We start from the raw sequence: 18,906 nt of genomic DNA on the forward strand, positions 1-18,906 counted from the left end.
GTGTGTGTGTGTGTGTGTGTGTGTGTGCACTCTGTGGTGCTGGTCTGTCAGGACATGTGTGTGCATGTGTACATGATGTCTATATGAGGAGGAGTGAGGAGGGAGAGAGTGTGTGAGAGTGACCAGGAATGGATTAGCCTGTTTCATTTTCTCCTGTAAAAATCCCTCTTTCTGATCACAGAGTGTGTAAATCCTGGTCCAGCCAGTCACACAGATCGCATGCAGCTGCCTGTCATTGTTTGCACTCGCCATATGTTGTGGCAGACAGCTGGGCACGCTCCTCTGTCTCATTACGATCTCTGTCCACTCTTATTACTGCATGACTGAAAGGCCCCCGTGGCGCGCTGGCGTGTGCCGAAAATCTCCCATTCTCATATTTCATTGTAAACACAGACACACAATGTGTTGTATAGTGTACTGAATGTAAGGTTTGTTCCCACTGTGCCTTCTTGTTCTTTTTAAGCCTGCACCGAAAGGCATTATGGCTTTTTCCCCCTGGTATCTTGGGCTTCTGAGCTCAGAATGAATGTTCATTTTAAAGGTTAGACTCCTCAAGACTGTTCTCCTGCCAAATGTCAGACTTTCTTTCTTTCTTTCTTTCTTTCTTTCTTTCTTTCTTTCTTTCTTTCTTTCTTTCTTTCTTTCTTTCTTTCCCGCTCTACCAGAGAGAATGAGTGGGCATCCTCAGTTTTGAGTGTTGTGGTATCCAGAGTAAATGATATTTAGACAATTAGAAGCAGAGCGAGGAGACATTTAATACTCTGAAACTGATGTAAGACACATACTGTTCGAGCAGAGAGACGCAAGGAGTTTTGTTTGTTGGTTGTCAAGCAGGAAATTCCTTAATCTGACACACAAAAATAATTTGTTGAGATAATGTAATGTATCTATTCAAATTGGGTGGATTGAATTTCTTTTAATCATATTATCTGAACAAACTACTTTAGAATTAACCATTTCACAAAGAGAAAGTCAATATGCTCATATTAATCAAACATACTTCTGATATGTAAGCTTAACAACTGCTGAGTTGATGTTTTTATGTGCAAAATAATTCAAAAGGGACACTGGCGACTGGAGTTTCACTTCCATAGAATTAAACAAAATAAAAAGTATTTATGATTCTGATTCTGAATGAGAAAGAGCTGGCTTTATGTTATTTAAGGTAAGCCTTGTTGCGTAAAAAATGAATATTCTTAGATTGTATTAGCCTTGTGATAAATGGCCCTTTGGTATTCAACAAGCATCTTGAGGTTGTGAAGATTTCAGTATTCAGGGGTCATTCACTTTTTTCACTGCTTGAGGGGTCCCCAAAGCACTTTACACAGTTATTCACATTCACCCATTCACACACACATTTACACACGCACTCGCTCAGTAATTTGTTACTTTTCAGTGTCTTGCTCAAGGACACTTCGACATGAGGACAGGAGAAACCAGCAACATTCTGATTGAGAGACGACCTCTCTACCCACCGAGCCACAGCCACTCTCAATTGATCAATCATTTTTAAAGAGCACTGATAGAGCTTTTTGTAACCAAAATGTTTAGCACAAAGTGTTTTACATGTCAGAAACAGAGTGACGCTACTGCTTTTTAAGATACACTGACCATTTCCTACAGTTTTAGTAAAAGGCTTCTACATATAGTCTGCAGCTGTCCGACCTGCTACACCAAAAGATTTGCATTACATCTTATTTTGTCATTGCGCTTGTATTGTGTTCAGTTTCAAAAAGATACCAATGTATGATGAATAATACTTTTACCACTAACTTGTTCTTATTTCTGACAAAAACATAAAAAAATGGGGAAAAGAAAGAACCACTGGTGAAAAGCCTCCGAACACATGTGAAAAAACTAAATCGAGAGGTGAAATTTGCCGTGCTGTTATAACGAGTAGGACATTTAGTGCTGAGTCAGCTGGCTGATCATCTCTCCATACAAGATGCTGAGGCTCAAGTGCTTTAAACCAAGACTCCGGGCAGTTTCTGTCCATGTGCTTTCATCTCACTCATTGCAGATTTTCATATTGAGCTGACAGTGTCAAATGGAGCACACTGAATGTGCCATCTGGCTTTACAACCGACAATTAGCTCGTCATCCATCTCATGTCTTCTTACCCAGTCAGAGAAGAGCGTGAGATATTCACCAGGAGAGGCACAATGCAAACTGAAACGGACAGTGGAGATGTACAGGGGGAAATAACTTTGTTCTGCCACACATCCAGTGGCACAGCACTTTCTATAATTACAACCGGGTGAGTTTGTTGTCATGGCTACAGCGAGTGGTGGGCCTAGCACAATGGGACCCGTTAGGATAATTTTAGTTTTGATGCTTTAGTAGATTCACACATACACAGTGAGGTGACAGAGTTTCCCTGCTAGAACAGAAAAAAAAAGGTAAAGCTGAGAACATAAAACTTTACACAACTCTTTAGTTGCAAAACTCTTACCGGGGATGCAACTTCAACTCTTGCAATCAATTAAACAATATAGTGGATGACACTATTGTCAGTCAGAATGGTAGTTAAAAACAATTTACTTTTATTTGTAATGAAGATAAGGAAGATTGCTAACACTGGCGACCAGGATTTACTCTGCCAGGATGGATGGATGGATGGATGGATGGATGGATGGATGGATGGATGGTAACAGAGGAAGACAGATTGCCTGAAAGGACCAAAGATGAAAATGTCCAGTTAGCAGTACCTCCACAACTCAAATCTCTGCTTTCTCTAATAATCAAGTTGGAGAAGTATCTATTTAGTGTTTAAGCAAGTTATTGAAAGATAGTTAGCGGATGCACGTCCTGACAAAACCAGGATTTGAACCTGGGTCCCATGTAATCAATGTCAACACTCCACCCGATCCATTCATCGATCCATCATCTTCTATATATATATTGGATGTATTGCTCCATCTGTTGGAGCTGATCCCAGTTGACAGTGGGACGGAGCAGGCTGCACCCTGGACATGTCACCAGTCCATCACGAGGCAAAAACAAAGAGACAGATAATCACAAATCCTATGGTGAATATTGAAGATTGATGAATATGAAGTATCTAGGAAACAATTTACATAATAAATCAAAATAAGTACATTCAGAATAAAATCAAAATAAATATCTCTCTGGTTCTAGTCTCTGAGCTCAAATACAACCGTTTTCTTGCTTTGTATTTATACAAACTGTATTATTTTCACCATTAAACTCAACCCGAGGAGGGCAATTTCTTAAAACTGTAGAGATATGTAAACAACTTTGCAATATATTTGAAAGCGATTACACCTGAGTATCACGTTTGTCTGTATTGGATGTTGTTGAATGTGCAGTTTTGAAATAGTAGTGTAGGCCTGATGAGGGATCAGGTAGGTTTATGGTCAGCGATCAGGCCTCTCCTGTTTCAGCTGGCGCCCCCAGTAAGCAGACCTGGTAACTCTCTCTATCCAGAGCTGATACCCAATCATGTCACAGGAAGCCAGTGACATATGGTCCTTATGGTAAACACCTTTCAGGCTTGTAGCGTCACAGTTAGAGGTCACTGGTGACGGGAATGAGTGAATGTTAATCAGCTGTCACCAGACGCCACACCAGTACAGCCACTTTATCGGCCCGTGTGTGTCCACTGTGTGTCCACTGTATGTCAGCGGCTTGTATCAAGGTTCAGGTCCGAGGCAAGACCCTGTGATGAGGGTCAGTGCACTGTAGTCATAGAGATGACGGTCAAGCACAGAGCAGGGCTTGATGAAGGGCAGGAGATCCTCATCTTCAGCTGAAAGATGTCTCATCAATTACTTTCTCTGACCAGATGTCATGAGATTCTTCTCTGATGTAAGAGGTCATGACCCCTGGTTGAATCCTGGTTGACACCCGCATGGTGCAGCAAGTGGCAGTATGTGCAGGTCAAAAGGTCAACAGTTTCATACATTATTATTATTATTATTATTATCATTATCATCATCATTATCATCAGATTTTATTTTGTTAGACTCATAAATTATTAATATTTTAACATGTATGTCCATTTAAAATATTGACCATTAACTAAGAGTTCAAAGTTTCATTTGCTTCCTCAAAGATCTCACCACTCACTGAGAAAAGAGATTAAATAAACAGCCAGACTGAGCGAATGAATGAAGTGCGTTTGTTTTTCCTGCTCTGTTGTGTAAATCTTAGTTTACTATAGCTGCACCGAGCTAAGACAACAGCATTGGTAATATGTAATCAGAGGCCTCTACTCGGGTAAATAATCACCAGCTGCCACTGGATAGTGGTGTCTTGTGGCTGCCGTGTCTCGTTAGGCTTCCTGCATCTTGAAGTTGATTACCTTCTCGAATTGTGATTAAACTTGACTTGGTTGACATGTTAATTCCAACAAGCTGTTGCAACTACTTTCTCCTCCAGTACTTACTGTCTTGTGTTTATATCGTCTCGACACCACAGGTTTTTAAAAAATGTGGTCTTGTTATATGCGCCACACTGCCAAATGGTACATTTTGGCTGAGTTGGTGGTAATCCAGCCGGGTATATTCTGTCTTTTCCCCTCTCTCTTGCCAACACCGTTGCCAGTTTCCGTGTGAGCAAAGACCATAGCAACAAGAGACAGCTGGAGCTCCGGCCTGCGAAAAAACAAGCACCGAGAACAAAGCCAGATTTTGAGTACTTGTCATTTTCCACTGGGCGTGATCTGTCTTTACTGATTGGAGACACGATGGATTCTTGCCAGTGTGCCACATTTTTAGCACTTGCACAGAAAAGAAACACCTTTGGATTCTCAGAATTGGAAATTGATGAATCATAGTGAGGTGTTTTATTATTTTATTAGTAAGACTTTTATAGCTTAACTGTGGAGTATATATATATATATATATATATATACGTATACACACACTTATATACTTATATATAAGTCAACTCTATGCGCCAAGATTTTGTGGTAAAACACATTTTACGCACTTCACCTTTCATCACATGCGCCATCGCTTGTCCATTACATACTTTAGCTGTTAAAGTCTCCGAAGAATTTCTTAATCTCTTTATAAGGTGTTTCACATCTGTTCCTCTAGCCTGGTGCCGTGTATTTGTCTGGGTCCACCTGATAAAACAGGTGCGCCAGATGTTTCAGGGTCAAGGTTTTCTGTTGCACTCAGTGCAGAGAACAGATGTTTTGTCAAGGGGACTGACACTCACAGGCTAACAGCGCTGGTGCTGATTTGTTCTTCAGCCACAGGGAAAAACCTTCTTTCAGTCTCTCACCTCCTCACTTTCTTTCTTTTTTTTTCACTTTCCCATGTAACCTTTCTTCATTTCTACATTCTGTCTCCCCTACTCGTATCCTGATATTTTCTGACATAAAGGACTCAGAAAGACTTGTATAGTTGCACATTGATTTTTTTTTACATATTTCATTACATTTATATTTGTCAAACAAACATTAACATTTTAAATGGTCCACCTTTGTTAACTGTACACCCTCACATGACTTCTAAATAAATAATTTTGCAAAGTGTAATATTTATTTTACAAATCAATGCTCTGATTAAACCGTACAAAAGTTATTGGGTCTTGTTGTTGGATCCTATAACTAGTGAAAACATGCATACTGTTACTTTCACTATTATTCTGTGTTCAGAGCAAATGCATAGACATGCTTTACAGATAATAAATAAAATCAAATAATTCTTGCCTAAAAGCATTGAACACTTGTAATTACTGTCATGTGACAGTTCTGTAGGTATTGACTGTCATCATTTTTTTCAGTTTGGCAGAAAAGGAAAGAAATGTGGAACCAGGAGAAAAAGGATAAAAGTATTCTGTTGTATTGAACTTGGTTTTATTAAGACATGCTTCAAATACAGGAAGAATTTGCTACGCCTACCACCATTGTGCATGATGGATTCATAGCAGCTCGGCAAGCCGGCAAAAGCCATACGTCAGTGCACACACACACTTAATGCACAGTGTCTGTGTGCCACATCATTTTAGCACCACCTTCACACTTTCAAAAGGACAAATCCTGCGAGGAGCCGCAAGCACAGTAATCCATCTCGCCGCCTTCTCCTCGGTGCATTGCATGGATAAACACAGGCTTTCTGCTTTGGACTTTGAGGTGGGACAGAAAAGGTTGTTCAGCAAGGTGAAACATGTAGAAGAGGCAAGGCCACATCTGTGCAGCACACAGGAGGTCTTGTCAATTTGGAAGATGCTTAATGGCACTGCCTTTTTGGTTCACAACCATATGGGACCGTTAGGGGGCACTTACGTAATTTTGAAGCTGTAACATCTGATTTTATTTGTTCCCAGCAGAAAAACCACAACTTTAGCTCACATGATTATTGTCTGGTGTTTTTATAATAATTCATATTTCTCATAATGGGAGACTTGTGTAAGTGAATCATTGTTATTGTTTCTTTTTCTTAATGCCTCATTTAGCCTTTTTCTGCAGTGACATTGTCGGTGAGTTAGTTTCACTGGACTTTACTCCTGCAGAAAACTCTAATAACTATGTCTCCTGTGGAATTTTCAATTAAGATTGTTACTAATGTGTATTATGTATGCAACATCAAAATAGAATCAAATGAAGCACTTTAAGACCAAATGTAGATTTTCTTTAAACAATTGCATTGTGTTTCATTAAACCACAATACTGAATTAATACTTTGAAGTTTCTGAAAATAATCATAACATTTGTAAATGTCAGTGTGTGATATTTGAATTTTGTCCATTTACCAGGTCATGCTATTAAATAGAAAATTGGTTTTCTCGGTTCAGCATAAACATACATGTACATAAAGTTTGGGATTCTACCAATGAGGATTTTATAGATTGACTGCATTGTTTGGTTATTTATAATCAAAGACTGCTGTGAATTGATTTAGTGGGTCTGATGTAAGCTTCAATCAGAAACTATTGAAAACATGTCACTATGTGACACGGGCCTTCATTAACATGAATATTGGAAAGTGGTTTATATTTAGTCAATGCACGATACATTCAGTTGCGAGTCACTCCTGTGAGTCAAGGGTTCTTCCAGTAGCGTCTTGGTTCTGCAAAACGAGCAAATTGAAAATAATAAAACACAACTAAATGCTAAATGTTCCCATGTTGCTTTTGTGATTTTTCCTGAATTTTACCCGTGTGATGGAGGTCAATAGTAACCAGTGACGATATCAGCAGATTGTTGTAGAGTTTTTCTCTCTTTGTAGAACGTTTCAAGAATATGAGCCTGCAGGGGAAATGTTTATACTGCCGTCTCAGCAGCCGTCCATCATTTCCACTCTTGCAGGAAGACTTTCCCACTTTGTTTACTTGCACTACAATTCAAACTTTCTCCTCCTATGAAGTTCCTCCTGAAAACAAAAACCTGATCCAGTCTCCCACAGCAGGATTGTCTGCAGAACCAACAGCAGCCTCTGTAGGAAGTAGGCCGGCTGGAGCAACACAGGCCCGGAAAATACTTATTTGCCAGTCACAGAAGTAGTACAATAAGAGGATTAAAGTTGCCATCTTGAGCGCAACACGTCCACTGAAAATAAAAAATCAGTGAGTCACTGTGTGACATAATACTTGCATTGATTCAGCTCATGTGGTGAAAAGGGCAAATCCAGCTGAGAGGAGATCAGACAAGTGAATCAACATTTCACACCTCGTGACGCAAGGGAAAAGCCCTAAATTATGGACAAAAAGACAAAGGCGCTTTGTTCCTCCTCTCATCTGTTCTCAGACTCAAATGTCAGTTGTGTTTCTTGTGTCTCTGTTTTTATTAATAATCCTCGCACGCCTCCGTTCTTTATCGTGCTCTCTTCTCTGGGCTCTGAATGCTCATCTCTCCTGGCTGGTTGCCCCACTGTTCAAAGCCAGTTTTGTCCTGAGCAGTTGGAGCGACTTGAATGTTTCCATGACTTTTAATCTAGCGCCACCATCAGGTTGAATTGTTTTAAAGGTGTAGTACTTTAAATGTCCTCTCGTGATACACATGAGGAGTTGCAACAATTCTGCATTAAATTACAACTTTACAAAGTAGAGCCTCTAAAGCACAAAATAAGACACGAATGACAAGACAGAGCGGGAAGAACTGTTAATAAATTTTGACCAGAGAACCCCTCGATCCTGATGGGATACTCGCTTTCTTTTTCTTTGTCAAGTACTCATAGGAACTCATGTTTCCCTTCCCTTTCTCTCTTGATCGAGCATGAAGCAAAACCTTGAGTGGTGAAAGTATTGTGAAAACTAGGCTACCTCTCTGACCCGGCAGACCGTCATGGCCCAGTGAGGACCTACTCATGCACACCTTTTCCAGGACAGCATGCACTTCAGGAGGATATTAAATATTCAGTCTCCTGCCTCTCTCCAGGCCTGTGTGGAAAGAAGCCTTGGGGCTAATTACTGTGCTGTGTGTGTGTTATACACACGAGTGTGTGTTTTGAATATTATTGAGTGTTTGGGAGAGTTGAGTGGGTGCCGTGATTTTGCAAAAGCAGCAGAGGGTTAGGTCTCGAGCAACTTTATCTCATGTTTACGCAGACAGGAAGGTGGACCAGTTGTCCCCATGACCCCACTTCTTGTCATTACGAGCTGATGAGGAAATGCAACACCAAGCATAAGACTCTTTTTCAGCAGTGCATCTGCTTCCTATTGCCCCTGTTACAAAATGTGATCATTCAATTGCATTTTAGCTGTGGGGGACTTTTTAAGCATGCAAAAGCACACATTAGATGTCTCTTCCTCTCTTCCTGCTCTGCTCTATCAGCAAAATATAAATATTAATATTGAGCTTCCTCATCTGGGATAGAGTATACCTCATGTTGCCCGACTGAGGAAACTCACAAATTCATTTTGCAAAGCACCTGGTGAGCTCGCTACAGAGTCTCTTTGTCACCGATTTGTCACCGGTAGAAATTTCTCTGTATCTCTGTAGTGAGATCACTTCCCTGTAATCTCCTCTTTGGCTGACCCCACTTGGCTTACTCTGGAGGTGGGAGGGAGGGGAAAGGTGAGTAAGACAGAGAATTTGATGGGAGGTGGAGCAGGCCATTCTTCAGGTGTTCCCTTTACACAACACACCAAGCACAGCGAGGGTTTGGTTTCAGTGCTGTCTTTGGCATTCAGCATGATTTATGAACAGCACTCTAGCCTGGTTAGATCTGATAACTGAGGATTCCACAAGATAGTTCATTGTCAACCTGGGGCCAAGGAGCAACAGCAATTCATTGTTAAGTGCTGCTGTTGAATCAGTGCACTTGCTGTACGTGTGTTCCTTCCCTGGTCCATTTTCGGAGGTTTAGAATAGAATAGAATAGAATAGAATAGAATAGAATAGAATAGAAATACTTTATTAATCCAAGAGGGAAATTATTGTAGCATAATTCCACACAGAAAAGAACACAGAATAAATTGCATAGAAGTTAATATAGCAATATGACACAGAAGAATGAAATAACAGAAAAAACACAACAATCACTATTAACAAGGAGGATTTATAGAGTCTTAAGGCAACAGAAATGAAGGATCTCATGGATCCCAGGATGGACCTCATTTAGGACGTATATTCTTCTCTGAGACCACCTGTACAGAGTTCATCTCCACCTCCTCCACGTCACTGGCATTTTTTGATGGTTTTATTGAGCCTATTGGTGTCAACCATCCTCAGCCTCCTGCCCCAGCATGTAATAGCATAGAGGAGCCCACTCACCAGACAGACTCATAGAACGCCTTCAGCATAGTGTGGCAGATGTTAAAGGACCTCAGTTGCCTGTTTTGGCCCTTTTTGTAAAGGGTTTCAGAGTTCTTGACCCAGTCCCGTTTATTTTAGTCCCCTTCAATTTTTAGTCCTCCATGATGTCCACAATGACTCTCAGTGTCAAATCTATTAAAAAAAAAAACAGATCAAGTTCACCAGCACTGTCCATAGATCCACCCACCCCTCTGTTGGTGTTCTGTCTGTACCCTATTATGGTCCTCGTGGCACTCCAGATCTCTCCCATATTGTTCTGCTGGAGCTTCTCCGGCAGCCTCCTCCTATATTTCTCTTCCTTTGCATATGTGATCTTCATCCTCAGCTCCTCCTGTATTTTGCTCACCTCTTCCTTATAATAACTTTGAAGGCCCTTTCCTTTTTGTTGAGGATGGCCTTGATGGCCTTTGTTATTCATGGCTTTTTGTTAGTATAACGATGGACAGACTTGAATGGGATAATGCCAGATCCACACAGAAGATGATATATCCAGTGATCCATTTTGTGAGGCCACTGATGCCTTCACCATGGAGCTTTCTGACAAACTCTGTGATCACCACTTCTTCAGAAAGTACTGGGAATCGTAGTCTCTGCTTTTACCTTTTACTAATGTCTATATTGACTTTGGATGTTTTACTCTCCTGAGTGCGATTATCCAGTAGCACCAGGAATAGGTTCCACCTGATAGTTTTCATTTATCATTTAGTGTCTTGTGGGATCCAAAACAGGGGGCAGGCTATTTCAGGGACAGTGCTGGTAGAGTTTGAATCATTCGTGTGCCCTCTAACATGTAAGCAATCTGGCATGTAAAGTTTATACTGTTTGGTATTCCTCCTGTCCTGTCCCCCAGCTGGGTTTCTCTGTGTTTAGTCCCTCACTCTTCAAATGCCATGGTAGATGTACACCTGTCAAGATTAATTAAAGCTTATGGAGGCTGATTGGTACCAGAGAATAATCCTACCTGCTACTCACCTGGGAGAGCCTCTCCAGTGACCTTGTGTTGGATTTCATACTGACTTCGGGACAGTAATAATAGGTGGGGCACACCTACACATGTACAACTGTGCAACCTGGGTAATCCCCTAGCACTGTGACTAGACTCTATTGTACTCAGCAGATTCTATCATTAGTCAGTAGCTCAGTTCTTCTGAAGTTTCCAGCAGCCTTTGAGTTGGATTTACCAGTCAGATATGGTGTGCTTTGTAAAAAAGATGTCAAACAATGTGTTTTTGAACCCCAAGGGACCGCAGCAGGCTGAATAGAAAAAGGAGCAAACACTGAAGAAATGTGACAAGGAGTTTAAACGTGCATCAATATACAGTGGCGACACTCTCCTTCTTTGTAAAGTAGGAGTCCTGAATAAAAAAGTTCATATTGGCTTGCTTTATAATATAGGCATGAAAAAAAAATGTAATCTGTTGTTAAATAGATGTCACTTAAAAAAAAGTTGCAATGTTTTTATTTCTACAAGTCATGTTATATTCTCATGTTGTCATTGTTATGAGTTTTAGGTAAATAGCAAGTAGTAAGTGGAATTCACTTATATCACTGTCGGGTTACTAGTGCAGTAGGGTCAGAAAGGTATAAGGTCAAACACACACACACACACACACACACACACACACACACACACACACACACACACACACACACACACACACACACACATTTGGTTTATAATTCGTGATAAAAACAGTTTTGCAAACGTTACCCACATTTTGCTTGCAATAACTTTCTTTTCATTTACATGCTTACCAATGGCTTTTAAATGTGTAAAATCAGTCAATTATCAGTTATTCAAAGAAGCTAAATAAAACCAAACAATAAGACTGTTGCTGCATCATTAGATATTTTAAACTGTATACATATCTGTGTTTTGATCTGATATCGGAAAATATGAAAATTGCTGTAATGGTTCTGGCAGCGTATGACATGAATTTGTCATGAACAGTTCATTTCTGTGCATCTAGTAGCAATCCACTGGATATTTGTTGTTATTTGTTTAAAAAATTTTAACGTTTGCCTTTTTTCTCCACTTTCTTCCAGATCCTGGCAATCATATCCATCCTGTTCATTGTGCTGTCCACCATTGCCTTGTCTCTGAACACCCTTCCAGAGCTGCAGGACACTGATGAGTTTGGCCAATCGACAGACAACCCACAGTTGGCCCATGTGGAGGCTGTGTGTATTGCCTGGTTTACCATGGAGTACCTGCTTCGTTTTCTATCATCTCCCAACAAATGGAAGTTCTTTAAGGGTCCTCTGAATATCATAGACCTGCTGGCCATTCTACCATACTACGTCACCATTTTCCTAACAGAATCCAACAAGAGCGTGCTTCAGTTTCAAAACGTCCGCCGCGTTGTTCAGATTTTCCGAATCATGAGGATCTTGCGTATCCTGAAGCTGGCCCGTCACTCCACTGGACTTCAGTCTCTGGGCTTCACCCTCAGAAGAAGCTATAATGAGCTGGGCTTGCTCATCCTCTTCTTAGCCATGGGTATTATGATATTCTCCAGCCTTGTGTTCTTTGCTGAGAAGGATGAAGAGGACACCAAGTTTAAAAGTATCCCAGCTTCCTTCTGGTGGGCTACCATCACTATGACCACAGTAGGTTATGGTGATATTTACCCCAAAACTTTGTTGGGAAAGATAGTCGGGGGCTTGTGTTGTATTGCAGGAGTACTAGTGATCGCCTTACCTATTCCCATCATTGTGAATAACTTCTCTGAGTTCTACAAAGAGCAGAAGCGTCAGGAAAAAGCCATCAAAAGACGAGAGGCTCTGGAGAGGGCTAAAAGAAATGGGAGCATCGTCTCTATGAACATTAAAGACACCTTTGGACGCAGCGTAGAGCTCATGGATGTGATGGTGGACAAAACGAATGAAAAGATGGAGAAAGAGCACGATAACCACGTGTCTCCTCTTCCAGGGAGAGGCACCCCCAAACTCAAGCCACAGGCAAGCGACAGCAGCCCAACAAAGACCCTGGAGTCGAGCTATCAGGAGCAGGCGAAGCCATCCACCAGCCCTCAGCATCTCAGTGTACAGAAACTGGAGGAGATGTACAACAAGATGGCACTGACACGGTCTCAACCTGACCTCAACAGCAAGGAAAAGGGAATTCTGTCCAAATCTGCCCGGCAGAAAGTTGAATTTGAGATGGGAAGCATTCCTCCTGAAGCCTTTTCGAGCACAGTGGAGGCAGCGACGGACATGAAGAGCATGTCCAGCATTGACAGCTTTATCAGCTGTGTCACTGACTTTCCAGAGAGCTCTCGCTTTTCCCACAGCCCAATCAGCAACATGACAGGGAGGGTCAGCACCAACCCCAGCCTGGAGCCCACCTTGGAAAATGAAAATGAAGGATCACAGGGCACCGTGACGCCTCTCACAGGGGAGCACACCAAGCCAAGCCCATATTCTGACAGCCCTGCAGGCCTGCGCTGCAACAACCCGCTGAAAAGTCGTTCACTCAGGGTCAACTTCAGAGGCGAGGAGGATTCGGGGACAGGCGTCGTCTCAGACAGCTCATCAGTTCAGAGCCCCGAGGTGTCGGTCTACGCCACTGCCAGCAGCACGACACCCAGCAAGAGCCCTGAGATCGCACTGCCCAGTATCTTCACATTCCACGATGCGTCCATCAATAAGTTCATTGACGCTGACACCGATGAGGACGAGCACCTGCATGACGGTTCGAGCGCCAACACAACCCAAAGACTCCTGGAAAGAGCCAGCCCCAGAGTTGGCCATCTCTCCAGCTTCCAGCAGGGCTCCAACCACACGGCGGGCCTCCAGAGAAAGCTGGGGAAGAGCACACAGCCATTAGAGGGGCAGGAGAACCATGTGGCTCAGGAACTACAGCCACTTCAGGGAGAGGAGAGTCACTCTTAACTCTTCAGGTTACAAAAAGAAAAAGAGACCATGGAGGAAACAAAAAGCACAGTGAACTTCCCATGAATATGAAAGGCACTGATAACCTTTTCCCTGAATGACTGAACAATTCACAATCCATCTCCTATGAAAAGACAACTGTGGACAATGGGGAGGAGTTCGTGTTCTATTTCTTTTTTTTTCTTCTTCCAGTGATTCTTGAATATTTGACATAAGATTTTAAAAGGTTATGAAAGTGAAAATAAATGCAGTGTGATTCTTTTTATCATGTATACATTTGTTTTAGCCTATATGGTTATCTAATAATTACCAGCTAATTATGAGAGCACAGTATATTGTTTTTATAAGCTAAATAATACCTTACGACTATAGCAAAGGCTGCCAGTAGCAAACCACAAAGGGCATTGAAACATGACACATGCAGCAGAGATATTCTGAATGACTGTATGGCGGTCGGAGGGGAGACTTAGTTTTTCTTTACACAAAGCATATTACTAATGGGAAAAGTGTAGTTTGCTTCCTTTAACATCTTTCTTCAAAATTGGCCTTAGTTCATGTTGTCTACCCGTTTTATATATGTGTGAGGTAAAACCAGAGATGAACAGATGGATTACATGCATAGACATGTGTGTGCAACTATTAGCTTTAAAGTGTAGTCCACTTATTACGTAGTGTTGGCGCTCTTTTGTCTCATTTGCGACTGTTAGGTGAATCAGTCTCTCTGTGAAGCAGGAGTTTAGTGTCTTTTGCTCCTTTGTATTTTTTACTGCACAGAATTACACTTGGACGATGCAAAAAGACACTGTGAGGCTGCAACCGTACACGTTTTGTTCCTGTCGTGCTGCAAACAAGGGAGCGCACCTTAATGTGATCATCATTTGTTTTGGGAACACACAGGACTAAACAATGTGGTATTCTTTCCTGTTCACTCGTTTTGGTTGTTTCTAAGTGTATGTGTATTCCCCTAAGATTGGTTTGTTTGGAAGTCTTTTGAAATCTAGAAGAAAAACACAAAGTTTTTGTGTTATTCAAAAAGTTTCTCAAGGAGGAGACGCCATTCCTGTTGTAGCTGATATATTGAACTTTGCATAAAAACGAAATAAACATCACTATAACTGGAAAGACAATAGAGAAAATCAGTCGATTTTCAACGTTGATCTGCCAGTTCTGTAGGAGTGTGAATACTGTAAATGTATAACTACAGAAGTAGAGTCTATGATGAATAACACACATTTATTGTACAAGGTAAAGATTTAAATTATCTATATTTTTAAGATATTTTCTAAAAGAATAAGCTCTTAGATGGATATATTGTGCAAATCTCAGTTTTGCATTTCAGTGTATGTACTGCATTATTTTATGGAGTTGCATTTGTTAGACACTATGCTGTGATGGGTAAATATCTATTGTTTGCTACTGTCTCCCTGTAATGGTCTGTCCCTTTGTTTCTTTGTGCAATGTGAAGAACCAAAGACTTGTTCTTTCTAATAACATACAGATAGTTGTCAGTTTCAATATTTTATCTCAAAACCGTAAGCATTCCTTGTCTGAACCATAGATATTGACACGATTCAGGGAATCATAAAATTTGCATTTGAGACAAATATGTCAGCCAGATAATGCATCGTCCTCGGTGGAAGACAGTTATTGATGAAAAAGGAGAAAAGTCAAAGAACAGGGGGCCGCAGCACTTTCTTTTACACTCAAAAGCTAATTAGATTATTTACACAACAGGGATCGTGGTGAGTGTTTGGGGGTTTTTTTTACCTAAAAATTCAACACATTGTTCTCTTGTGAACCAACATGACGTCACTCATAATCTTAAAGACACCTCACAGCTATGTACAGCCTGCCACTCAGGCACAGAAGCAGCACGGTGGCACATACAGTCTGTAGGCCCCTTTAGTTCCGCCGAATATTTCCCGTCCTCCTCGTCTCAATGTACCGATGAGTCTGGGTGTGCATGGTGCTCTCATGCTGTCTTACAATAATGGTGCAAGCATGGTTTCACAAGATTACTCTGCAACATATCATGCAAGCATGCTACAACGGAGATGTTTATCCATCGTGAACGTTTCAGGCTTAAACAATGTACAAGAATTTACTCTGTACAATAGTTTGGGATCATAAGACAATATATTAGTTAGATATTTATGTGCCTTTCATTTTAACAAACCCCTACCATGCACTCTTACTCTGTTGCTGTGCCCCGCTTAATTAAACAAACTGTACAGCAACTAAACCGACAGAAAACTGGGTCATGAGCTTGTCAGACTGATATGTTAGACATCCGCCGTCCTCCTGCTAATGTTTTTCCCTGTGCAGTTACACTTACACGCACCAAACATTTACATGAAAAAGGCCCAGTCCGCAAAAAAACAAACAGGTGCAGACAGTGAATAACCACTGTTTCCATGGAGATGCTTGAGAAGACTGGATGGTTCACATTTGATGCAAGCAAGTAGCCTAATTTTGTAGAGTCCTTAAAGACTCAAATAGCATATTGCAAACAGACGGCTATTCCACCTGCATTCACTCATTCATCTCAGTGGTTTCCTGCTCACTTGTGACTTTCGTGTGGTGAAGCCTGAAGAAGTTTTGTAAACAGAAAACTGGACTGAAGACCATTTCAATCAGACTGCTGTGTCACTCTCTCTCTTTTTTTTTTTTTTTCTTTTTTTTTCACTCGCCCTTTTTGGGAAATCATTTCAGCAAATAAATCAGCGCGTGAACACATACCTGAAACGCAAGGTGCCATTGCGACGATGGCATTCAAACACTTCAGCTCCCCCATTCCTGGAGGAAGTGGCTGTGAGATGCGACTGGGATAGGAACACGTGTAGTGTGACAGAGACAGCTGTGCGGCAGAACTGTCAGCCTGCTTTCAGGTGACGTCCTTAATGATGGCTGTAGCGCCCCTTCACCTCGTGTTCAGTCCCAGCCCACAGAACCCTCCGACAAACACATGATGATCATTCAAAGCAGAGCCTTGACAACTATTTTATTCTTTCATGGTAGAGGAGTAAACCACTCCTTCTGGAAAATGCCTGTCCTAATATTCTGTATTGAAGAAACACAGCCGGGTTGTGTACACAGCACGTGTGTGTGAGAGCTTGAGTTACTTTAGTGCAGAACGAAAAAAGAAAAAAAAAGTGTCTGATGAGTTGCAGCACCCTTTTGAGGATGTGCTCAAAACTGGGATTCTATAAATAACATCCTGGGCATGCAAAGAGAAAGTCTGGGCCTGCAGGAAACGTTCATTTACAACAGCGTGTTCAGTCCCATGGTGTCATGCAGTTCAGTTGAACAAACTTTGCAACAAAAGAGTTTGGGTGAAGAAGGAAGGCGTGAAGGCTTACAGAGAACTACCCAGTCACTGCTGAGTGGGATGTTTGCTTTGCAGCCCTGCCCTTAACGCTGCATGGTAATGGGATAAAAATGTCAAACTGATGAACGGTCACACAGCTTTCCACGTCGAAGATGTTAGGAACAGAAGAAAAGACCAAACAGATGCAAAAAAAGAAAAGGTAGAGTTCTTACATGATGAAAAATGAAGGTTTATTAGCATTCATCACACAACGGTCGGACATGCAGTAAATAATATTCTAAAATGAGAATCCAACCACAATGGACGCTCGTATAAACAAGCCATAGTGTATTTGAACAGAAACAACTTCTTTTTCTGTCCGATGAATGTTATAACAATGATCTTTTTGCTTTTTATATTTCGCCCTTGTTTTACAAACTGCACTTTATTCATTTCTATTTCTAAATTAAGTCCTCTGCTGTCCAGTGACAGAAGTATAAGCAAACACACTTGGTTTCAATACAATCATCCAAAGCACAAACTACAACTTGTCAAATGACCCTTTTCATTGAAAACAATCTGCTACATGAGAGGTTTGAGCCAAATACAGACAAATAATCCAATTTCCTGACTCTTCACCCTTTTTCAGGGAAACGATCTCTTTGTTCACCTCAAATAGATTTGTGATGCTGCCCTTTCTGTATCAGGAGAAATGTTTGTTTTGTAAAGTTTCATACTTTGTACCAGTTGACTTTGTAGAATATTATCTTTGTGTTTTCCCGTGGTTCCAAGCATGTAGCGCTATTAAACTTTGACACACTGAACTTGTAAATAGCATCTAAAAAGCTGTATGAAAAGGTCTCTGATGAGGAGTTTTGAAGCATTTTTCCTTTTACTGACTGATGCTTAATAAAATACAATAACCCAGAATTTGTGCTATGAGTCTGGCTGTGTTATCTGAATGTTTCGTTGTCGTTTAAAAAAAAGAAAAAGGAAAAATAAGACCAAGCGTTATCGGACAGGACAAACAGCCTGTTCTTGTAAAGGGGCAAACCTCAGGCTATACAACAGTGCCCTCTGGTGTTGGGTATTTATACACCATCCATAACCCTGCTTGAAGTGCTCCACTCAATGACTGAAACTCGTGGCACTACATATAAGTAAGGCTTCCACAAAAACAAAAAACTAAGAATAAGCTCTGCGCTTGTACAATATTTCAATAAATTAAACAGTTCAACTGTGACAAAATTTGTATTTATATCTAAGGGCGCAACGTTGTCGTGGTTAAGCTCACGTTTTCCACATTCCATCTTCAGGCTGTATTTGTGCCCTAAGATTACACGTTCTCCCTGTACTTGCATTGGTTTCATCTTGGTACTCTGGGTTCAGGGTTAATTGATTACTCTAAATTCCCTGCAGATGTAAAGGCGTGTGGTTGTATTGTGTTTGCCTTGTGAAGGACTGATGACCTCTCCAGGGTCGACACTGCTTTCACTCACTGTCAATTAGGATCCATAAATTGGATCAAGCTGTAAAGGAGGTGGATGGATGGAGGAGACGTTGAGGAGAAAACAGCACACAGTGTCAACTGTGTCACACTATTTTAATAATATTCCTTGTTTACAGTAAGAGTCTCAAACCATTCTACAGATTCCTAATGGTCACACCGCATGACGTTGCCACTGCATCATAACCCCGAGTTTTAAAAAGGATTACATCACTCAGTCTATACCAGTCACAACTTCTGGCTTTTCCCCTCAAGACATAGTCTTCATAACATAAATAACTATTCCATTAGGAAGGACAGTGTTACCTCAAAGACTGAAATCTGTTTCAGTTATTGAAGTTAAAACATGAAAATACCTCATAGAAGAGAAACAATGATCATCCAAAAATCTGACTTTAAAACAAAACAAATCTTGCATATAAGGGATTTGTACACATGGGCTAAGCAGTTTATCACCTTAACAGAGTT

General features: G+C 41.0%; 1 protein-coding gene across 1 annotated transcript in view; it reads left to right on the plus strand.

The window, feature by feature from the left end:
- Positions 1–14,798, plus strand: part of LOC308108385 (potassium voltage-gated channel subfamily B member 1-like) — a 38,897-nt gene extending 24,099 nt beyond the window's left edge. Inside the window, exon 3 of the mRNA XM_080461248.1 lies at positions 11,777–14,798. Coding sequence (XP_080317374.1) covers positions 11,777–13,624 — 1,848 coding nt within the window. The 3' untranslated portion in view covers positions 13,625–14,798. The remainder of the gene's footprint in view (positions 1–11,776) is intronic.
- Positions 14,799–18,906: the final 4,108 nt, after the last annotated feature.

This window comes from Lipophrys pholis, assembly GCF_963383615.2.
Source record: "Lipophrys pholis genome assembly, chromosome: 4".
Taxonomy (NCBI): domain Eukaryota; kingdom Metazoa; phylum Chordata; class Actinopteri; order Blenniiformes; family Blenniidae; genus Lipophrys; species Lipophrys pholis.